Source organism: Heterocephalus glaber, unplaced genomic scaffold (assembly GCF_053883595.1).
Source record: "Heterocephalus glaber isolate CG9 unplaced genomic scaffold, H.glaber_assembly_v1.0 deba00001442, whole genome shotgun sequence".
Taxonomy (NCBI): domain Eukaryota; kingdom Metazoa; phylum Chordata; class Mammalia; order Rodentia; family Bathyergidae; genus Heterocephalus; species Heterocephalus glaber.
This window is the reverse complement of record NW_028258296.1, coordinates 17,275,417-17,301,250: the sequence shown is the minus strand read 5'-3', so window position 1 is coordinate 17,301,250 and position 25,834 is coordinate 17,275,417. Positions and strand designations below refer to the sequence as shown.

The 25,834-nt window shown below is 35.4% G+C and overlaps 1 protein-coding gene across 16 annotated transcripts in view; it reads right to left on the bottom strand.

Annotated features, from left to right (window-relative positions):
- Positions 1–25,834, bottom strand: part of Adgrl2 (adhesion G protein-coupled receptor L2) — a 537,596-nt gene that overhangs the window by 66,080 nt on the left and 445,682 nt on the right. For all 16 annotated transcript variants that reach the window (XM_087212965.1, XM_087212977.1, XM_087212970.1 and 13 more), the window contains one exon: positions 22,422–22,635. In XM_087212965.1, coding sequence (XP_087069091.1) covers positions 22,422–22,635 — 214 coding nt within the window. The remainder of the gene's footprint in view (positions 1–22,421; positions 22,636–25,834) is intronic.

Genomic DNA, 25,834 nt, shown 5'->3' with positions numbered 1-25,834 from the left:
CCTGAGGTGGAAAATTATCAGGGCTTTTAGGGTACCGGGCTTCTGGCCTGAAGACCTGCTGTTTGCCATTTCCCACCAGTACCTTCTGGGCAAGCCCAGGGGAATGACTTCTTTCATACTGGAGGAAGGCCCACATGGGCACACAAAGCATCAGCCACGCAGGTACTGAGAAAGCCAGCAGAAATCACGAGTCCAACGGGATCAATCTCTTCTTGACCGATCACCTAAACCTAAGGGATTTCTCTTTTTCCCTCTCTCTTTTCCCTAAAGCAGTAAAAGTCTAAATTAATTTGACAGTTAATCACATTCTGCTATGTGTCGTATCTCACCTGTATTTGTATCTTAGTTGTTAACTAAACTCACCAAGTATTTCCCATGTCTAGGATTCAACTATAAGCTTCATATATACTTGTTTTATGTTATTTCTCAAACACTCCAAAGAGTGTTGGACACTTTACTGTATCAGATTTTATGCATTGACCATTTCTAGTTTCCAAGACCTTAAGTTTTACCTTCCCATTGGATGTTACAAATCTTTTAAATTCATCCAAATACTGAATCCTATTTTCAGCAAGAAGTACTCACCCAATATTTTCTAAATTGGAATTCTTATTCTTCCCTATTTTATCAAAGGTTTTTTTTTTAAAGGAAGGAACAACTGAATTATGTCTTGTGGTATATAACAGTTGTCATTTCCTTTAAAAAGAAAACCGCAGAAATTTGCATAAACGTTTACCTGTCTATTCTGTAGGACAAGAGATGAAAGACAATAAAGGCAAAAACTGGAAACACAGATTCTTGGGGTAGTCTGAGCAGTAGAGCAGATGTAGAAGGCCAAAACACTCCTTAATACCCATAATCTGAATATAAATAGTCAAATTCATCAGAGACTTATGAAGAGATGGATACTTTGTGGTTTGTATTCCCTCAAATTTAATGAAGTCTCACCTGACTGATAAATATACGACAAATTTCACCAGCTTACTTATGATAAATCAGGACTAATCTTTAATCATGACAAAATATTCATAATCTAATCCTTTTATCAAATTGACTACCACTGCAGGAGCCTCATGTGTTTGCACAATTAAAAACTCCATGTTAGCTGTATATAATAAGGCATTACATTTGATGCAAATCCTTTTCTATTGAAATAAGTGCCAAGCTGACAGCAGGAAGTAGCTGATAAGAAAGCAACAAGGCATTGCTGATGGCATTCTTGATAACTGAACACCAACTCATAAGCATTCACTCTACAGCCTATTACCCAAAGAGCTCTTTAAGGGAAAAAGAAAAAAAAAAGGAAAGATCAAGGGAAGTATCTTTTCACTGCATCTCAGTCACAAAGGCAAGAAATTGTCGGACAGATAGATAAAATGCATAGAAGATAGATAAACAGATGATAGGGAAAATATAATTTTATATCCACATGTGATTCTGGTAGTGAAATAAGCTGAATACAATATCTGCGCTATATCCTAGGTGTAAAAATATCTACAATTGTGGAAACAGTAATACCCTAAATATATCATTTTCAAAGAATATCTATGCTGAGAAAAAACACAAAGTATATGAAACTCCATCTTGTTGATCTCCTCTGTTCAAAGAATGTCATTACTGCTTCAGCATTAATGCAAAGGCTACCGAGCCCTAGTGCCATTTTCCATGTCGACATTACAGAAATAAAATGCGAAAGGATATGGACAGAAATTGAATAAATCTGTGTGTGTTATCCGAAAGTGCATCTTGCCATCTAAAGCCAACGCTCACCACTTTCTCTTCTCCACCGGTTTTGGAAGTCTGCTGTACAGTAAGGGATATTTTGGTTTCGTACCTTTTTTGTACGTATCTCCTCCTCTTCACCAGATCATATCTTTGAGAGGTTAGCAAAGAAGCAGGTACCACATAAATACTGTACCCTATTTTAAAGTTGACTCCATAAATATCAATTTGTACTCTTGCAAATATATATATTCTTACTGGTTATTCATAAACACCTTCACAGTGTTGAGCACATCAGCTTGTACATCATATAACTCAGTAACCATTCGGTAGCATAAATCAATGCCAGAACGACAAATGTGTGATTTTCAGAAACCATGTATGGTTCTATCACCTTTTAACATAAACCATATTAAAAATGTCCTGATTTACAGTTTGTAGGAACAATTTATGTTGGTTTTTAAAAATTCCGGCGAAGACAGAAGACTGCCATTGAGAATTACATTCCTAGTCCGAGTTAGCTTCATATCAGCAACTTGTCTGAAAGGCTCAGCTCATCAAGACCTATAAATGTTAGACACAAGTGCTTTAAATGTCCCTAACACCAGGCACAGGCTCAGGAGAACAGGGCTGTGTGCTGTGAAGCAGCAAACAACTGCGGGCCTCTGAAAGCTTGCAGGCACTCTTACACCACCGATCTAAACAGGGTAAGTGTATTAAATAATGAATGAACAGAAAAACATCTTCATCACTGTAGATTACAGGCATTTCATACACATGACCACATTGCTCACATTAAACTCTCTTAAGCTATTGAGATTTTTCACGGATTACAAAAGGTGCAACCAAATAAGATGTTTTCTTTAACTCTTCGAGATGGCATAGTTTAGTTCAGTATTTTTAGAACTAATTTTATTTACAAAAAAAATACAATTGCTAAAAGTAGTATACCAACATAAAAGTATGCATTTTATGTAGAGAATCATGGTCAATTTATTAGGCATGTTTGATATGTCATTATTAAGAAAAAAACCCACGAAATGTTCTTTCTACTGCTCTTCTCTTTGACCCTTAAACTTTTCCATTTCGGCAACTTCATTAATGTCAAAATGCCATTCGAATGGCTGTCCATTTTTAAACCTCTACTGCCTAGGGAAGGCTAACTCTTTGGGGTTCAATCTAGAGTGCTTTCCTTTTGTATTCAGCTAAAGGCTTAACAGAGCCGCAAAGGTCTAAATATTACTTTTATTTGAAGAAAGAAAAATGACATGACAAAGATGAATTTTTAGAATGCAAAGAGTCATTCTGAGACCAGAACTGGACAATTTTTTTTTGTTTATTTTGCTTTAACAATTTTTGATTTTCATGTAATTGCCAGATTCCTAAAATGTACATCATCAACGGCACTAGCAGGCTTTGCTTTTATATTTAGTATCAATGCCTTTTTGGGGACAGGCTGGGGAACACATGAAGTAGAATATGAGATGGAATACAAGGAGTGTCCTTGCAATTATTAGGGAAACCATGACAGAGCAGGTTTGGGAAGGAAAAAGTGGAACTCCAATGCAGGAGCATCCAGGCCCAGGAAATCTCTCAAGGAGGAGCTCTGGCATTGGAAGCGCCCTTCCAAGATGTCCTTTTAGGAAGCAAAAGGACGAGGAGGACAGTCTTTGTCTCTCAGTGAATGCTGCCTCTGGAGAGAAGGGTTTAAGATCCTGCTCCTGCCCAGGTAGGGCGACTCTCCTGGCAGCTGGAGGACAGGTGCAGATCCACAAAGAGGAATCAGGGCCGAACAGCCGTTTCCCCTGCTACAGTGGAATGGTACAGAGTTCAAGGAACTGTTTTCCAAGGCAGTTCTTCTAATGTGACGTCTCATTTCCATGGTTTTTATTCTATTTTATCTTCTTGTACACACTGACATGTCAATCCTGTTTACTAAGCGATATTCAATGGGTTTCCTATAGAGCAATGAACCTTAATAGGCAGCTTTTAATTGGCCCACATAGGAAACCACATTACTATTAATTCCACAGCTACAGCATAAAATAAAACCATTGCTTCTCAAGCTCTAGAGCAATCAGACCTCTTGGCTATTTGGATAACTCTGCTTTATGATACCCAATGCAGTTAATTATATTTTTTGATGTTAATAGTCTGTGTCAGTCTCGAGCATAACTTCTCTTTGATGAATATTTAAATTATATTTGAATAAAAATCTTGGTTACATTTCACATTCAGTAATCATCATGGTCTAATAAAGGTCTACTCGTCAAGGGTTGAAATAAATGGCAATGTACATGTAAATGGCTTGAATCAACTTGCCAAATAATAATATTTGTTATGGCCATTGTCTACCCCTCTCTTAACATATTTTATCCACATATCTTTAAAAGATACATTTTTATTCACATAACAACCCACAATCACATTGCAAAAGTTACTGATAAACATTCTTTTAAGTTATATGTACAGAATTCCAAAAATTAATGATGAGAATACCTTAGGACTAGAATATTAATGTAATTTAAAGTATGGGACAAAAATATCAAATAACAAAATGGCCTGAGAAAATTATTTTCTCATCTTTTGTTGCTAAATGTATTGTTCTTGCTATAAGAACCCAGAAGAATAAGAAAAAAAACCTCTGATTTATAAAATATCTTTCATTATTGTTCTTAATAAAGGAAAATATCTTAAGTAATAGTTTTTTTTTTCTCCCACAAAAGCTACCTATACAAAGAGGGTTTGGGAGTGAAGGGAACTTCCAAAAATAGGGAGACACGGACGGTGGGGAGAGTGTAAAAGAAAAGTCACCTCATTTATTTTAGAATTCATTTAATTTATTTCACATTATAATAGGAAGATTATAATAGGAAGATTTTAAATTTATTTACATAAACTGCGAAAACAGCTCAACTTTTTTGAATAAATGTTTTGCTACCTTACGTGTGTAACTAAAGCCCCTAAAATTTAATTGTTAAATTTCTATAAACTTTCAAATATCTTCCAATCTAATAAATCCTAAATCTTTGAAGAAAAAAAATATCAAGACACACTGCAGTGTCCTGAAACACATGCATCAAACTAGGATTGTCCAGTGAACACTACTCCAGCTTTTCAAAACCACCACTTATAAATTTAAAAAAGGAGATATAAATTCTGGTTTTGTGGAGTTCAAAGCTTTGCACACCTTAGGGATCTTTCTTTAAGAAACAAAAAATTGCAAGTAGAAAAATCAAGCACCAAAGTAAATACTCTTTTGTTTTGGAGGGAAAAAAAAAAAATCACAAGTAAAACTTTAAAAGCCAATAACAACCGCAACCAACAAAATCCAGAAAACTAAATTATGATTTTAATTAGTTGTTTAGCATGCCTTTCCAATACCATCACTGTTTTTTTATTTTAAGATGTATACTGTATGGTTGTCTCTTCACTTAACAATTTCATAGTGTCACTCTCCACAGTCTTGCCATTCTTCTGAGATCACTGATTGACATCTGTCTTTTATTACTGATGGCTGAGATACATAAAATATGCGCCTACTCTGCCATATATTCTCATGCTTGTTGTAACACTTCAATGCGGGCCCAACAAACACTGGAATTCTGATAAATTCTGTTTTCTATTATACTCATCAAAGAAGGAGGGCAACATGGAACATTTATAATTTCAAGTACTATACTTAACAGTTGTTCTATGTAGTCTATGTATTCCACTAAGAATTTATAGGTAAAAACTCCGTCGTCTACAAGAACCAAATGGTGTCTTTACTGTCTTATAAATTTAATGACAAAGAATTTTTCATAGACCAGCTTCTGGTTTGATACAGCATAAATATTACTTTTCTTCCACTTCCCACCTATCTCAGGTGTCACAGGACAAACTTAAATTGCAATGTGCCATCTAGCTTTGCACATTATGTCACATAAAGAAATATAATGAGCAATGGGACTGTTTCTAAAGGACACTTCTTCACCAGAATAGCTACCCATAGCTCATTTGTACATGTGTCTCCAAACCACATAAAAAATCCCAATAAACTCAGACTGAATTTATCACAAGCCTAATGTCCATAACAGAATCCCCAAAAGCTCTTGCTACTCTCTTAAACCATCATAAATGAAGAAAAGAGGAACAGGTATTTCAGAAGAATAAAATCAAAACCTTTAAAGATTGTGTTTAAATACTGTACTTTTGCAAATTGCACAAAAACATTTCAGTGCCTGCAAAGAGGCCTATGCAAGTGAATGGCTTTGATGTCTTAAGATTTGTGACCTTCATGCATTGATCATGATTCTACCTCAGAGTCAGCATAGTATTTTTAAAAACTATAGATGAATTCAGTATCATTGATAGCTCTATGTTATAAAAAAAACAATTAAGACCTCTTGAGTAAATTCAAGTCCACATACATAAAGCAACTCTTACTTCGGACACTCTAAGATGACAGGTAGTGTCTTTAGTGAAATCTAAAACCGTATTTCTCGCCTTCATTTCATACATGAAGCTACTGGAAGAACAATGACACAGACTATAGTTACACAACACCCTTGATGGATTTATACCAGAAAAAAATATGAGAAGACTACAAATCATTTTTTGTATTTTTCATCACGAGATTTTTCCTAGAAAGAGCTGAGATACTAGCTCTAAAGCTAATTGTGGTATAACAAACACCCTTAAAATATTTAAATTGTTTAATATATTTAAGAAAATTACATCGCAAAACAAGAAGAAAAGAGTACTATAACTTGAAAGATAGATAAATATGTATCACTAAAATGCCATCAAAAAACCTAATTGCTCACAATTTACACAATGTACAAAGTACAATATCAATACTGGTGCTTTCTGTTGTTGCTATATTGTTATTATGGTCTGTATGTTTATGATTTCTGTACATGATATGTAGAAAATTAATAAAGCCATAATAGCTGCCATTTTAACTGTTTTTAATTTAATAGAAAATGTTTTTCTCTCTTCATTTAATAAAATTACTCAACAGAGAATGAATGCTGTGAATGATCCTGAATCACTATTTCTATCCTTCCCAAATGCAAGTAAGAAAACAAAATAAAGATGTTGGGTAAATCAATGACTAACAGTGTTTTCTCTACTAAATAATAGATATGCGTTTTATTTACTTGGAAATTTTATGAAATGTAAAAGGATAATTAGAATGGAAATTTACCAATTTTTATTAAAATCGTATTTTATTATTTTTCATTAAATAATACAATGTATTAAATAGTAAACATATTTTGGACAGTAAAATTATTCTTAAAATTCTATGTATACATGTATTATTTTCTTGTTAATAAAAATAAGATTGTACAGCATACTAAAAATTCTAAATTCTTAAGTGAAATTCTTATTCAAAATTTGTTCCTAAAGTCTTGCTTATAAAACTAACTTCCCTTATTCTTGTTCAACTTGTGTCTGCAAAAATAGAAGAAAACATAAATTTGTGAAATATGATTCAAGCGTCTGGATTTCACTAAATAATCCTTAGGTTACACTGAGTACTAGTACTTGGCGGCATTAGAAAAACCGAAATTGGCTTCTTGAGCCAACATAGTATAAAAGGTAAAACCTACATACTATTAGGAAGTACCAGTGAAAACAAGCAATCACACGTGGCCTCTCCCACCTTCATTATTAGTAAGAAAATTCTTTAACTAAATTTTCATTTTAAAAGGCAAAACAAAGCACCCTGTAGTGCAGAATCTGTGATGTGACATTATTTCTTTTGCCTTCATTTGATTAGCAAGGTCCTAAGCATATTTAGATAATTTATCTTCTAAGCCATTTTATAATTTATTAGTCTTTCTTGCACACTAAATGTGAATGTTTAATACGGTTTCTTTTTTGTTGTTGTTTTAACTGCCAATAGCCTCTCCTTCCTATAATGAGTGCTTTGGTTTAAATGCCCATCAGTAAGTGACATGCAAAGTATGTGTCCAATTAGATATACCAATTAGAGTTTTAATGGTTATTTATTACTGTACTAAGGTTCAAGAATCTAAACTAGTAACCTTTCAAATCCTTGGCCAAAGAGATGTGGTTGTAATTCCAGTTACTTGTCTTGAAATAACTCAGCCAACAGTGAGAGAATTAGTGGAAATCCATCAAGTCACAGAAAATAAGCTAAGTAAATTGCACAGAGATGATGGGTTAGTAGCATTTGAGTTATTTATTTTTCCCCATATGAACTTCATCCTAATGGACAAATGGTTGATAAACCTGACACCACTGATTGATAAAAGCACTTGGGATAAACAGCATAGGGGTTAAGAATGGAGTTTCTCAGAAACAGCAGGCTTAGATCCTAGGGGAATGAGTAAGTGCACTGAATAAGGCAAGAGAAGAGTATCCCTGACTAGTAAGCACTTATAATATCAGAATATAACATACCAACTCCCAAAATGTTGTGAAACATCAAATTAGATGCAAAGGCATCTAATGCTATTAATGAGGAAGAGATCGGATGATAAAAAACTAATTGAGAAATTTAGTTTTATCTGTAAAGAGCTATCAGGATACATATATTAAGTTTAAAAATAACCACTCAGGGGCCAGAGATTTAGCTCAGTGGTTTTGCCACCTACTGCTCAAGCACAAGGAACCGAGTTTGAACCCTGGTACCAAAACAAAAACCAAAAAAAAAACAACTCACAAAGCTCTGACTTGGACACAAAGTTTATTTAGAAAGAATGAATGATCAATATAAAAGGTGAGTGGCTTGTATGTCAAGGAGAGCACACACAAACTGAAATCTATAATCCTGAAGTCTACCAGAGAACACTGGCAGAACAGTGACTTCATTTTAATAGATTTTCTTGGATGAATTCTGAGAAGCTTCAATAGTCACCATTTCTTACACTAAAATTATATGTACATATATTAAGTACCTCTTTGTGTAAATAATTTATGGACAATTAATATCTTTTAGTATATCTGAAAATACCAACCACACACAAAAAAACCCCAACAATGTATGTTCAAAGTTATTTAAGTATTTTCATATGATTCTGAAAAGGTATTCATCACTCAAGGTATACACAATTGGAGTTTTTGGCCTCTGAGGCAAATTACTCAACCGTTTTCAAAGGTTTACAATGTAAAAAAGCAGTATCATTGTACTATTCATTCCCAGGGATATTTTTAATAAACGAGGCGATCATACAGGCAGAAACAGAATAAAGTGTCCTGGGCAATAACTCTTGATTTTCCATGTATAAAAAAGGGCGTAAGAATATGATGAGTCCACATTTCTCTGCAGCTCCAACAATCTGGTACTGACGAGGAGCAGAGCTGCCCCCAGTGCAGAGGAGGTGAACCTTCCAGGCCACCATACCACCGCCCCCAGCACCGAGGAGCAGAGCTGCAATCAGAGGAGAGGAGGTGAAGCTTCCGGGTCACCATATGACCACCCCCAGCACTGAGGAGGAGCCATGCGGGTGCCCCCTCCCCCACTGAAATGAGAAGACACTTAAAACAAGTCTCAAACCCAGATTTCCAGATCACCTAAAGCAATCCCAAAGGGAAATAAGATGGAACAATCTGATACTCAACCACCTGGACACACTGAACTGGCAACAAAAGATGATTTGGAAAAAATGAAATCAGAAATAATTTTTCAGATAACAGCAGAGATTGTGCCCATAGTGCAAGACGTGATTAATAAATCTAGAGAGGACACAGATAAAAAAACAGAGGAACTGAGGAACATGATGGAATCCCAACACAGAAAACAAATGGAATCCATAAAACAGATGCAAACAGATTTCGAAGAGATTAAAAACTCCACTGAAAGTTTATGCAGCAGAATGAGCCAATGTGAGGACACAATTTCAGACATAGAAGATAAGATTGCAATTAGTGACCAGGAAAAGAAAAATTTCTTTAAAACGGTCAGAGACCACAAGAAAATTAATCCAGCAGCTGCTAGATGATGCAAAGAATAACATAACACCAATCAGCGTCAATGAAGAAACACGAGTGTGCAGACAACATAAAAAACTTGTTCACAGAAGTGTTGGCAGAAAACTTCCAAAGCAGGGGAAAAGAACTAGACATACAGATAAGTGAGGCATATAGGACTCCAACTAGCCTTGATCAAAAAAAAAATCTACACATAGGCATATAATAGCTAAGAGTCCAGAAACCCAACAGAAGAACAAAATTCTACAAGCACCTATAGAAAAGAAAAAAATCACATAAAAAAGAAAGCCCATCAGAATCACAGCAGACTTCTAAACGCAAACCATCAAGGCAAGAAGAGCTCGGAGTGATGTATTCCAAGCTCTAAAGGAAAACAACCCCCAACCCAGATTGGCGTACCCTGCAAAACTATCTTTCAAAATTGATGGAGAAATAAGATACTTTCATGAAAAAGAGCAACTTAGGAACTTGATGAATACCAAACCAGCACTGCAAAAAATTTTAGACAATATGCTAGGAAAAGACCACAAGGACCACAAATCCAGGGAGCCCTGCAGAATGAATCCATCAGGGATGACAAGAAATTAACACAAAGGGGAAGAATCCAACAAAAAGAAAAAGTAATGACAATGACAAGTCAATACATATCAGTTATAACCATCAATGTCAATGGTCTCAATTCACCAATCAAAACAAACAGACCATCAGAATGGGTAAAGAAGCATGATCCAACAATATGCTGCATACAAGAAACACACTTAATTCAAAAAGAAACTCACAGACTGAAAGTAAAAGGGTGGAAAACAATACTCCATGAGACAGGAACCCAAGAAAAACCAAGAGTAGCTATCCTCTTTGCATATCAAGTGGATTTCAAACCAACACTGATTAAGAGAGACAAAGAAGGACACTATATCCTTGTAAAGGGAAAAATCCAACAGGAAGAGATGACAATCATAAACATATATGCACCAAATACTAGTGCACCCAACTATATAAAACAAATACTAATAGACACGAAAAATCAAAATAAGCACTAATACAATAGTAGTGGTAGTCCTCAATACCCTACTATCACAAATAGATAGCTCAACTAGACAAAAAATAAGCAATGAAATACTAGAACTCAATCAAACTCTTCAACAAATGAACTTAACAGATGTTTACAGTGTTCCACCCCACAAAATCACAATACACATTCTTTTCTGTGGCACAAGGATTGTTCTCCAAAATAGACCACATACTCTCTCACAGAACATGTTTAAGTAAGTGCAAAGGAACTGAAGTTACCCCCTGTATATTATCAGACAATAGTGCAATGAAATTCGAGATCCATAGCAAAAGAAACCACAAAAATTTCATAAACATATGGAAACTGAACAACACACTTCTGAATAACCAATGGGTCACAGAGGAAATTAAAGAAGAAATCAGACAGTTCTTTCAATTAAATGACAATGACAATACAACATATCAGAATCTGTGGGACACAATGAAAGCAGTCTTACGAGAGAAATTCATGGCAGTGAATATTCATATTAGGAAAACAGAATGAGCCCAATTAAACAACCTGATGCTGAACCTCAAGCTTCTAGAAAAAGAAGAGCAGGACAAACCCAAAGCTCTTACAAGGGAGGAAATTATAAAGATCAGAGGAGAAATCAATGCAATGGAGACCAAGAGAATAATACAAAAAAATCAATGAAGTCAAGAGTTGGTTCTTCAAAAGAATAAATAAAATTAACAAATCCTGAGCCAACCTTATGAGAAAAAGGAAAGAAAAGGCCCAAATCCATGTAATTAGGCATGAAAAGAGTGAAATTACACTGAACCCATCAGAAATCCAGAGGATAATCAATACTTACTTCCAGAACCTATACACCAGTAAGATGGATAACACAGAAAAAATGGACAGATTCCTAGATACATGTGAATTAGTAAAGTTAAATGAAGACCAAAAATTCTAAACAACCCAATATCAATCAATGAAATTGAAAATGTAATTAAAAACTTACCAACTAATAAAAGCCTGCATTCTGATGGTGTCACCACTGAGTTCTACAGACATTTAGAGAGGAACTGCTGCCACTACTGTTTAAACTCTTCAATGAAACTGAAAGGGAAGCAATACTCCCAAAGTCATTCCTGAAAGCAAGTATCACCTTGATCCCCAAAGCAGAGAAAGACCCAACCGACAAAAAGAACTATGGGCCAATCTCACTAATGAACATAGATGCAAAAATCCTTAATAAGATACTGGCAAATAGAATGCAGAAGATCATACACCCTGACCAAATGGGATTCATCCCAGGGATGCAGGGATGGTTCAACATATGCAAATCAATCAATGTAATATAATATATTAATAGAGCCAAGGACAAAAACCATAGGATCATCTCAGTAGATGTAGAAAAAGCATTTAACATTATCCAACATGCATTTATGATAAAAACCCTACAAAAATTGGAATAGACGGTCTCTACCTTAATCTGATAAAAGCCATCGATGAAAAACCAACAGCCACTATCATACTAAATGCTCAAAAACTGCAATCCTTCACACTAAAATCAGGAATAAGACAAGGATGTCTAACCACTCCTATTCAACAGTCTTGCAAACATTAGCCACAGCAATTAGACAAAAGAAATAAAAGGAATAAAGTTAGGAAATGAAGAATTCAAATTGTCTTTATCTGCAGATCACATGATACTCTATATAGAAGACTCCAAGAACTCTACCAAATATCTTCTGCACTTAATAATCAAATTCAGGTCAACACACAAAAATCAATAGCTTTCCTCTACATGAACAACAGACTCACTGAGAGAGAAACAAGGCAAACAATTCCTTTCACAATAGCATCCAAATGACTGCAATACCTAGGTATCAACCTTACAAAAGAAATCAAAGACCTCTTCCCTGAAAACTATAGCACTCTGAAAAGGGAGACTGAAGATGATATCAGAAAATGGAAAGACATCCCTTGATCCTAGGTAGGAAGAATCAACATCCTAAAAATGGCCATACTTCCAAAACTGGTATAAGGATTCAGTGCAATCCCAATTGAAATCCCAGCAGCACACTTCACGGACCTTGAGAAAACAATCCAAAAATTTATCTGGAACAAGAAGAGACCTAGAATAGCAAAAAGAAATTCAACTGTCAACTTGAAACTATACTACAAAGCTAGTGTGATAAAAACAGGATGGTACTGGCAAAGAAACAGACCAGAGGACCAATGGAACAGATTAGAAGATGCAGAAACAAGTCCAGACACACTCAGCCACCTCCTCTTTGACAAAGGAGCCAAACACCCTCACTGGAGGAAAGACAGCCTCTTTAGTAAATGGTGCTGGAAAAACTGGGTTTCAACTTGCCAAAGATTAAAACTAGACCTATATCTCTCACCATGCACTCAACTAAAATTGAAATGGATTAATGATCTAAATATTAAAAAAGAAACGCTGAACCGGCTGGCACAGAGGTTAGGTAGAACTCTTGAAGACACTAGGGTAGGAAAAGACTTTATGAACAAAACCTCAGTTGCTCGTGAACTAGCACAAACAATCAACAAGTGGGATCTCTTTTTACTAAAAAGCTTCTGCACAGCAAGAGAAACCACCAGCAGTGTGAAGACACAACCCACAATGTGGGAGAAAATTTTCACCAGCGGTCCCTCAGACAAAGGTCTACTATCTCGAATCTATAAAGTACTTAAAAAAATCAGACCTCCCAAATTTAAAGACCCAATCTGAAAATGGGCATCTGAAATGAACAGACATTTCTCACACAAAGAAGTAGAAATAGCAAATAAACATATGAAAAAATGTTCAACATCACTGGTCACTGGAGAGATGCAAATGAAAACAGTGCTGAGATTCCACCTCACTCCAGAAATAATGACTGCTATCATGAAATCAACCAACAACAATTGTGCTGGGGCTGTGGGGAAAGAGGAACCCTGCTCCACTGCTGGTGGGAGTGTAGACTGGTGCAACCACTGTGGAAATCAGTATGGAGATACCTCAAAGAACTAAGACTGGAAGTCCCATTTGACACCGCTATTCCACTGCTGGGGATCTTCCCCAAAGAATTAAAAGAATCATACCACAGTGATATATGTGTGCCCATGTTCAAAGCAGCACAGTTTGTGATAGCTAAAACTTGGAAGCAGCCCAAATGCCAATCAACTGGAGACAGGATAAAGAAAAGGTGTTTTTTTTGTTTGTTTGTTTGTTTTTCTGGGCACCGAGGAGGATCGAACCTGGGTCCTTGTGCCTGCGCAGCAGGTGGTGAAACCACTGAGCTAAATCCCCGGCCCCTAAGAAAAGGTGGTTTTTAAAAATAAAATGAAGTACTACTCAGCCATAAAAAATGAGAAATTAGACATTTATAGCTAAATGGACGCACATTCAGACAATACTCTTTTAAGTGAAATAAATAGGACACACATGTGTAAATACCGAATAGTTTCTCTAGTGTGTGAATCTGAGAGTGTACACAAGGACTAAAAGGTATAATTAATTGCTAATGTGAAATAGGAAGAAAGGAGGCAAAGGGAAGGGGAAGTGGGAGGGGTAGGGAAAGGAAAGAAAGGAATATAATTAATATGAGAAAATGAAAAAATGGAAACAAAGTCTTTGTAAATAGGCAGGTAGGGAGGGGTTGAAGGGAGGGCAGGGGAATGGGGTAAAAATAAGAACCAAGATGGATTATGAAAAGGTGAAAATTTCCAATGATGAATGTCATTATATTGTATACCTAAAATGTATCAATAAAACTAATTTTAAAAGAAGAGAACCCCTGGCCTTACCTCGCCCCCCCAGAAAGTCCTTAGCTCTGTGCCTTGCTGCGACCAGGAACAAGAAGGTGGTGTGGCAGGGAGAAAATTCGCTGTTTACTTCTGGCTGCATGGTGCTCCGCATTGTAAAGAACCACAGGACAGACAAAGCCATGCAGGCACATGCACATATAACAACACAGTCCTTCAAATCCTCAGGGACACCAGAAAATGTAACCACGGGAGTTGCTCTCGGGTTAAATAAAATGTAATTATTATACATAGAAATAATAGGGCAGGACATTGATAGACTTAGGAGAAAAGTCAAGGATAGAAAAGTAATAAATAGCATATAGAAAGGGAATAAATTTTATGTGGCACCTACACTTTAGGGCCTATTTCCATTTCCCGAACCTTTGTGTCCCTTGGCTTAAATTAGTAAACTGCACTTGACTTGCTGAAGCTAGGATTTTCCCCTTACCTTTGTGACAGCGAAGATGAATCTCTCTTAGAGACCACGTGCCCAAACTGCAACCCAAAACCCACTTATTTTTCCCCAAGTGCCAACACTCCAATTAAACCTGAATACTGAGGTTTCAGTTTAGAAAAAACAACTGTCTCTGATGCTTGGCTGCTGGGTGACATCGACCATGTGCTGACAGAGAAGGCTCTCTGTGCCCACTGGGGCAAATGTGCCATGGGTCTCCCACCACTGTTTTGTGATGAAAATCTCTTAATGATACCCTTATTTATAAATCATGAATTTATTCACTTTTGCTTCCATGTGGGCAAGTTACTGCCCAATTTTTGGCAGTCTATGCAAGGTTGATTACCTTTTTTTTCTTGATTTCTACCCTTAAATTCTGCTACCTTGAAAATCATAGCAATTTTTATATATGAGGTGTTAAAATGGAATAGAAATCTACAACACCACCAAGAAAAATACTTTCACTTTTGCTACTGGATTATAAGACATTATCCTCCTATGCCTGCTCCAGTTTCCTCGATAGCAACTTTACCTCTGCCCCTCAAATGCAGGACTGCATAATCTCCGGGCAATTATCATCTATTCACCTGCAACCATCAACTTCACATCTCTTCCATCTATATGTTGACCTTTGGCCACTCAAGTGGGCACCACACCTGTATAAAACACTGCCTACTGAAATACAGTGGTTCCTTGGTTCATGAATACTTTCATTTGCAAACAATTTGGTTTGCGAACAGAAGCGTTAGGGAAAATTTTGTTTTTGGTTGTTACACTGCATCAGGTAATAAAACAGGAATGTGGCCGCCTTTTCCAGAATCACGGAACAAATTCAGTTCGTGAACTGAGGTACTGCTGTATTGGTGAACATGACACTCTGTACTTGAACAAACTTAAACGGGCTGAAGTAGACACCGTAACAAACAAATACATATTGAATTTTGTTTCACAACAAACAACACAGTTATGTTATTCTATTCTGGTCAGCTGCTATCTAAATATGTAAAAAAAAAAATGGCTAACTAAAAGAGTTGAAGATACTAGGACAGTTCCCTGAGTCTAAGACATGACAATCTTTCATTGGGCAATTTCAATACCCAAAAAAGTCTATTACACAAAATACATCTTCCAAACACAGGGAAGAGCTGAGGCATATACTATCACTCTCTTCTCTTTGTATGTGCAAAGGTACAACTGATATGCACACGACAGCATGAATTACTCTGTAAAAGACGAGCTACCTATGCACATTAACTTTACATTCAATACTGAAATATAAATGTGTAAATATTTACATACTTAATTACTTTCAGATCTCTAGGCAAAAGTGCTAGAACCTTAAAAACATATTACAAAGCCAAATTAAAAGCAACAAACAAAATGATGGCAATGAATGGATTCTCAAGAGAAAAGAATATAAACGAAGAGACCTTGCAGAAGAACTTAAGGTACAATTTAGCACATCAGTTTAAGACACTAGATTGTAATCAAGTATTGCAAATCACAGATACTGTTAGCAAAATTCTAATTTACTTATTAATCAAACTGAATACTTAAAGGTAACAGCAGAAACATTTTTTTAATTAACTCAAAGTGTTATAAGTGTTTTTATATTGTGTTGCCTCCCAACAATTATCTTCAGAGTATTGAAACATCTGTAATGGTGACAATTCCATATGTATAAAATATAAACAATTTTAAGAAAGAATTTCTATTTGTACTTTCTTAGGATGAACCACTCAGAACACTTAAAGGATCCCTAATACAAAAATCTGAAATGTTGCTAGATAGAAGATGTTCAAAATCTGAAATCTGAAATACTCAGATGAAGCATTTCAGATTTTAGGTCTTTGGATGAGGGATACTCAACTAGTAAAATCTGCAAATATTCCAGACTCCAAAATCTGAAACACTTCGAGTCCCAAGCATTTTGATCTGTTACTAGCGGAACCTTGGGGCTCTGGATTTAGCTCAGTGGTTCCGTGGCCTGCCTCGCAAGTGCAAGGTCCCGAGTTCCATCTCCGGTACCAAGCAACAACAAGAACAACAACAAAAAACTAACAGAACCTCGGTTTCACACTTTTCAATGAGGTTAAAATGGAAAAATGGAGAACGGATACTAATAATTTCATGATCAAGGTCTGAATTACAAGTGTATTTATTTGATTCTTAACTACTAGAAATGGTAACTGGAGGAGAAAGGAAGAAAAATTTTGAAATTACAAAGCAAAAAACGTACTGTAATGGTACTAAAATTTCTGTGTCTCTATCATATTGAGCTTTCCAAAGAGAAATTTTTTATATTAAAGAAATAAACATGACTCCCTACTGCATTACAAAATATCAGATTTGGGGGATTATAAAATGGAAAACTTTGCTAAGTTGTTAGGGGTTTAGCATTTTAAAATAAAAGAGTCAAGTCATTCTACATATTCAGTCATTATTCATAATGATTTAGTTTCAAAAATACTGCCTACCTTGTTTTTCTTATAGTTATTGGACACTCTAAACTAGTCAAATACGACAGACTTCCTTAAGGTTTTTAGTCTGACACACAGATGGGGTACTTGTCTATCAGAGCTATGAAACTAATTTAAAAATCATCTCAACCTTGTCTTCCTCTTCAGTAAAGTGTTCACGTTTAAACTGTCACTCTGCTGATTGAATAATTACAGGTCACCAGTGAAATACAACTTAAAAATGGATTTTCTGCTGTTAAGTGTTAGAATTTCCCCTTATTTGTACCAATATATCATATAACTGTTTGGAGATTTTGATAAGAGCTGAAAGAACAAATGTAAAGTTTTTACAGAATTTAAATGCCCCCAATTCTAGACTGTTTAAAAAGTATAGTATCAGCCAGTGGAGCAAGCATGCAATGCGATCTCGTCCAGAGGTTGAGACAGGATTATCACAAGTTTAAGGCCAGCCTAAGAGACTTAGAGAAACCCTGTCTCAGAATAAAATTTAAAAAGCAGCCGGAGATGAAGGTTAATGGTAGAGTACTTGTCTAGCACGATAAGGGGCTAGGTTTAAACCCCAGTCCTATTAAAAAAATTAAGTACAGTAATATCCAGAAATGCAGCCCCATATTCGCAAACTAAACAATGAAACTGACATGATACTTTATCCTGTTTGTTTCCTATAATATAGAACAGTATTCATATATATAAGTACAAGACACATCTGATTAGATATTTGCTATGTACTCAAATGTGTAACTTGGCAAAGGTCACATAAAATGTAGAATCTCTTAAACCCAGCTCTGATAAACTTTCTCTTTGTACCAACTCCCATGGCCTTTTGCTTATCAGTCTAGAAAAACAGGAAAATCACACATAATAGTTCTCTTCTATTTCACTCTGGCTTGCTTCTGGAAGACTAATAAGATGGGTCAACATATGAAGAAGGGGACAAATGGTCAACTACAACCGAGGGTGTGTCTTATGGTCTCCCCAGGACGGGCAGTTCCCAGATTTTGAAACCTCAAGTGAACAGTGTTGAACAAGTTTAGCACCCAACATGTGAATTGCCTGACACCAGAAATGTTTCAGATCTCAGATTTTGGAGGAATATCTGCATATATACAGTGAGATATAATGGTGAGGAGACAAATCTAAGCACAAAATTTATTTATGTTTCATATATACCTTACGTAAATAACCTGAAGGTAATTTTACAATGTTTCAGTGGCTCTGTGTACAGCCTGCCACCTGAGGTTAGGTGTCCTAGTGTGTTCCATTCGTGTGGCTGCATGTTGGTGATCAAAAAGGTTCAGATTCTGGCTGGGGATTTAGTTCAGTGGTTTTGCTGCCTGTTGCGCAAGCGCAAGGACCCGAGTTCGATCTCGGGTACCAAAAAAAAAAAAAGAATCTTTTACAAAAGGTTCAGATTCTGAAGTATTTCTGATTCTGAATTTCCAGATTAGAGAAGCTCAATTTCAGAATCCATTTTACTCAGGAAAGTTAAGCTATAAAAAGTGGTTTGTTTTACAGGTCAGATTACCAAACTTACACTGTTCATAAAGGATGTAAGTACTATTTATGCAAGAACGGTTGATGCAAATGACAATGTTAGTAAGATATTAAAAGCAAAAACTAATGGAAATCTTTCAAATATATTCTGTTTCCTAAAAAACATCTTAATGATCTTATCAGAACCAGCATTTTAAAAAGTGACCATAACTGTCAATAAAAATACACTAGAACAAAACATGGTGATGCAAACTCTTAAAGCATGGAGATCTTTTCTACATCTTTTCTTTCACTTTCTCTTATAACTTTTAGTTGTTTTCATTGTGTCCATATTGTACAGTCCCCTGTCTAGAAACTTTACTGCTCAGGGCCAGGGATTCAGCTCAGTGGTTCCAGCACCTGCCTCGCAAGTGCAAAGTCCCGAGTTCGATCTCCGGTACCAAAAAAAAAAAAAGAAAGAAACTTTACTGCTCTATTTTAAGGTGGGCTGCTAATTAGAAAGCTCATCATAATACTTCACCCAGAGGATGGGTTAGGATGAAGGGATCTCCTAGTAAACAAAATATAAAGTATTGATAATAATTTCTGTGGCCTTTTAGGGTCCCTTCAGAATATACTGACTGTGCTACCAAAACAAATGGGAAGAACTGAATAAAGAAATTCTTTAGTGTGACATTATTGTATTAGTTCATTAGAATTATAACAATTTTAATATCTTATATATACCAAATTTCTAATTAATACAGCAGTAGTATCACACTTTTTTTTTTCTTTGTTCTATTATTTTAATTCTGCATGATCTTTAAAGAGAAGTGTTACGTGGGCCGGGGATTTAGCTCAGTGGATTCGAGTATCACACTTTTTGAAAAAAAGATGGAGAGAGTTGGATGTCTCATGTCAAATGCAGAAGGTCCCTGACATATAATGTTAATGGGATTTTTCGATTTCACCACAGTGCAAAAGCACGGGAGAACTTCGCTTCGAATATTGATCTTTTCCTAGGGTAGTGACAGAGTGTCGTATCTCTCATGATGACTGGCAACACACTTCAGCTCCCAGCCAGCCACGTGATCACAAAGGTAAATGGCTGATATTCTACAATGTACCCTGATGTTCAGTGGGTTGGGCGTGGAAAGCCATCTGACTCAAGTGGGACACAGCCCTGTCATAAGTCAAGAAGCACCTTGTCTTCTTTGTCTTCTTTCTGTAATTAAGGAACAGGGCTCGGTGCAGAAAGAAAATGGGTAAAAACTCTCATAGCTTACACTTCAACCCAGGAATTCAGATATCGCATCACATATTCACCATACTCATTCCTACCTTACTGAAGTAGCTAAAGACCAATTAATAACACTTTAATACAAACTACAGTGCCCCTAAGAGACTCAATGATGTCTTGTTTTATATTCCCTGAGTTTTAACTTTTCTAATTGTGGGTGATAAATTCTGTTCAATTTTGAATTTTAAACAAAAGAAAACTTGCCTTTAGTCTTATTTTTAAAATCATTTTGTGCAATGCAGAAGATCAAAGAGAGAGAGGGAGAGAGAGAGAGAGAGAGAGAGAGGGGAACAGTTTGAATTACAAAGAGTAGAACCTTACTAGAATATGTTTAACTATCTGTATACTGTTGAAGATGGCAGACATCTCCACTTCCCATTCAGAAACGTGGTTTCTATCTTGCCTTAACAAATGTGATAGGTTGATGGCACTCTCTTCTACTCCTCTGATAGTATGATGCACTCATCACTGGCTAAATCTGCTAGAAAGATAACCAAAAGTTATTTAACCTGTTGAAAAGGTATTTTTCCATAGTTCCTTGGAGAAACAAGGCACTCTGTACTTAGCTACACACTTTCTTAGTTTGAATTCGTTGTTTTATTCTAGTTTGTTGTTATCAAAAGCATAAGGAGCCAGAAACTGGGTGAAAATATCGGCAAAAGGCACAATGGATAAAAAGGACTGTTATCCAAAATACACAATGAATTTTTAAAACTAAACAAGACAAAAATTTGATTTTTAAAACCTAACACTAGAGAGTTCACCAAGGAAGACATATAGAGGCAATAAACACATTAAAAATGCTCCCATTATGAAATTACCGATTAAAACAATGAGATGCCACTTACACACCTATTCGAATGGCTAAAACCCAAACACTATCAGTGTCAAATGCCAGGAAAGTGTGGACCAACAAGCACTACTATTCATCCCTGGTAGGAATGCAAAACGGTAGTCACTTCTGAAGACAGTCTGGCAGTTTCTTATAAAACTATAGCCACTTTTATTGTACTCCTTGTCATTTACCCAAATGAATGGACCACTTACGTCCACAGATATTTATAGAGGCTTTATTCATAAAAATCTAAATTTAAAGCAATCAAAGTGTCCTTCAGTACATGACTAGATAAACTGTGGTAACATCTAGTCAATGGGGTATTATTCTGTGCTAAAAAGAAATGAGCTAAGAAAAGACACAGTGAAAACTTAAACACAAAACAGAAGAGAGATAAATAGGAAACAGAAGTTCAAATGCTTCCCCAAATTACTTACTACACTGTTTCAAAAATATTTTACTATATAAGCTAATCTGTTCCATTTATACTACTAATTTACCTCAGCACTATGAAAACAAAGTTTTGTATCATTATCTGTTTCTTTTTTGTGAGAATCTTTTTGGTCTATGTCTTATACTCTTGACTATTTTGAAGATAATAACACATGTATTAATTATTGTTCTTTTATCATTTTGTTATGAAATTATTTTTTTTACATTAAAAAATGTATATTACCCTGTCAAGAAATGTATATTACCCCAGTCTGGAAAGGCATGATTTTATTTCACATTTCACAAAGGGCAGAACTCAAGAAACAGTTCAAGGATAGGTAGTCCTCAGGGGCCATAGGGTAGGAAGGGACGGAAGAGGTGGAGCAGAGAGTTTTTAGGGCAGTGAAACCACGTGATGCAATTGGTGGGCCAATATCATACACACTGGATAATACCCACAGAACGTAGAGCACTGCAAGTCAACCCTAATGTAAACTACGGGCTTTGGGCGACAAGGACATGTCTGACTGACAAAAATGTGCCACTATGGTGCAAGACACTGATAAGGAGGGAAACATACTTGTGTGGCAATCGTTCAGCTTTGCTGTGAACCTAAAAACTAATGTTACTTCAAAGAAAAAAGTTCAGAAGCGATTATTAACAAAGACCCCAGCATATCAACATTCTTATTACAAAAAATATTTCAAATTTTTGAAGCCTCAAAAAAACAAGGTTATATTTGAATTATTCTTTATTTTCTGATACGTAAGATAAAAAGGTACGCAGTACATGTCTTCTGTCTATATTAAAATGATGTATAGATTTGAATATTGTAGAAAATGTAATATCAAGTAGAAATCACCATCAATAAGTAAAAACCCAATGCAATTTAATTTACTGGCTGATATACGGGCAATATCTGCAAATCTGGACACGGCAAAATGGGGAATGAACACGTGAATGTTTACCTCTGTGTCATGATTTTGAAGGCATCTGGGAGGTAGCAGTCTGTATTCTCCATCTGAAATGGGTCAGCATCACAGATCTTGTCATCTGTCCGACCATAGTTGGCGCTCTCAATCATGATGACGTCACTGCCCGGACATCGCAGATCAATAGAATAACCTTCACAGGATAATTCTCGTCTAACTAACCCAAAGGGTAGAGCTGCTCTGCTGAAACCTGTGAGCAAAAAGAAAGAAAATTAAACTTTAAGAAGCTTTGTTACGTAATATGACTCATGTCTAGTCAATGTGTCAATATGCACATATTTATCCCTACCTATATTAGAAATGTATTTTTTTACATATCTTTAGTTGGACTCATCATTTTTCGAAGACCTTTTGAAGTTATACTATCAAAACTTTCTATGTAATCTAGCATAAACACAAATTAAATGGTTTCTTTTGAGTACGACTAAAGAAAAATGACAAATTTATCCAACTTCATAAGCAGTGACAAGTTTTACTACCAGTATCAAATATAACTCCTCATCAAGAATTTTCATTCCTTCAATGGAATAAAAGCTCTGCTATATACTGGCCCTACTTTGTCATTTAAGATGCACATATTCATGGCTGACACACACCATGATTCTAAAAATACTTTCTCTTAGAAACTTTCCTCCAAAATAAGATACTTATGATGAAGTACTTATCTCACACTAACTTTAAGTTTATAGACACTAAAACTGGTATCACTGAAAGGATTTAGCAGATGGACATCTAGAGAAGACACCATTACTACAATCCAATCCAACTCAATGCAGTCCAACAAGTTAAAAGACCTAAAAGGGACAAACTTTCTCTAAGCTTTGGGTGCGCAATATACAACATGGAGATGAAACATCTGTGACATTACTTTTAATACCTGCATGGTTCCAAAAGGAAATAGTGTACATGAAGGAGTAAATGCTACATGAATTTATATATATGGTACATGAGAGTGTAGACAACCACTCTGTGTATGTGATACACCAAAGATTCTTGAATGGAATACAAGATTAGACTATCAAGTTTTAATCACAACTGTCACCCAGGAGTCCCATGGAATAGTATCAAGGCACAGGACAAAAGAAAAGAACACAGAAAGCAATTTAAACAAGTAAGTCTGTATGACAGATACTTGTGCTGTACCAGCGTGATGTGCTACCTGCAACTTCTCAAACACTGTATGAATGTTTTAATTCAGTTCTTTAGCCTGTCACTATCTGTTACATTCCCATTACAAAAGGCATGCTTCGTTTTCATTTCTATTGTTTTAATTACTCTGCCTCATATAACTTACCCTATATATTCGGTTTATAGAAGAGCCAAGACTCAGAAGTAAAAGAATCCTTACAAGGGTTGTATCTAGGTCAAGCTAATTCAAAAGCCGCCTCTGTATTCTTAGCATACAACTCCCGTCACTAATTCAATGAAATACAATCATCTGGATAAAAACGCATCTACTTTCTAAGATATGAATGACCTTCCAGAAGAGTTACTAGGTCACATACTGGTATGATTTAAATACTATTAGTTCTCAAACTTAGGGAGCCCTCGGTTGTACTGAAAAAGGTCTAAATGGACTGAAAGAAGAAAAAACGACTGATTTGGAACAGAGGAATCCTCAGGGAATCATGGTAAACCTCCACCTTGTGGATGTGCACTAAGAAAGTTTATGGTATTAGAAAAGCACTAAACATATGTGGAAAGGTACACTATTAATGAAGGAGAAATACAGAAATAGAAAAGCAAATGTTAAGACAAAGAAGCCAAACTAACAAAGACATCTCCTCAAATAGGACTTTGTTTACATTTATATACATATAAAATATATAATTATGTACTTAAATACATATATTCATATATGCATTTATATTTTTTCTCTCTTCATCCTGCACTGTACAGATAATTCAGCTTTAATTAATATTATTATATTTGTTGTAATGGAAAATAATTGTATAGCTTCAGAAGCTGAACTGTACTGTGGCAAAAACTGCAGAAATTCAAACAAGTGATATAAAAAAATTTTACAGCACAACCTACTGAGAGATTATTTCCAATTATTCCATAATAAAACAGAATAAATTATATTATTATAATTAGGACTATTAGAATATCTTATTAAAAGACTGGCTTGGAGCCATAATCCACAATTATTACTATTGCATCAAACTCATAATTAATTATGAACCTGTGATTTTTAAACTGAATCTTTTAATTTTTGTTATTATTAGTTTGTAGTATTATACTTATGGCTCTGAATGAGTTTTTACTGTTTTTGAAAGTTACACAGTTTAGTATCTTGCTGTTTTAATAATGCACAGAGAATTTTAAAGCCCATGTCATAGACATCCAAAAAAAAGTAAAGTGAGGAAGTGAAGTTCAAAGTAATTTAGTAGACTTAATAAGAATCTACCGGCAAAAAGAACATGGTATGTGTGCTTTCACTGCAAAGAAGCTGTACGTTCTAATGGTGAATATCATTTAACTAATGTTATCATGTCTATTGTTTTAATCATAAATATTTTTCCAAATTTTTGCTCTCTTATTTGTCCACTGAACTTTATATATCTTTACTACTCTGTTTATAATTACAACACTTTAGTGTTCATACTGATCTTCAGTATACATCTACCCTACTAGAGCGTGACGGTAAGGTCTTAGTCAGAATGCCAATACCATGAGTGGGACATAATACATATTCCATTAAAGGGGGAAAAAATAAGAACCAAAAGACATTGTGTAAAGGTGCAAATTTCCAATGATGAATGTCCTTAAATTGTATACCTAAAATGTACCAATAAAATTAATTTAAAAAAAATAAAGGGATATGGAACTACCATGCCTCCCTCACAAGTGCAAGGTCTTGAGTTCGAGCCCTGGTACCTAAATAAATAAATAAGGAACCAAACTGTTACATTAAACGACCAGTATTTGTTTAACATCATATAAATGGTAATGTGCTTTCCTCTGTAATTTCTATTTCCTTTGATAGTGAAAATTAAAATGGTCATTATTTTTAAGACAGAAATAACTTATAATAAATGAAAACTATGTACTATACCCCAAGAACAAAAAAATTTTAAATTCTGTCTATTTGTAGTTTTTTATGTGTCACTTGGATTCATTAGTGGTTGTCACAAGATAGCTAGCTAGGCTACATATTTATGAATTTTCTTTTATCTAAACTACTGTGTTAACAACCAGAAAAAAATACAAAAAGAAATAAAATTAAATAGTATTATAACAGATAGTATGAGAATAACTCTTGGCTGGTGTGGGGCTAAATGTTTATACAGATCTTTCCGGATTAATTTTTCCAAAGCCTTAGTGGAAGGGAGAAACAAATGCAAGCCAGTTAGGGAAAGAAAAAGTTTACATACATTTTGAGGGAA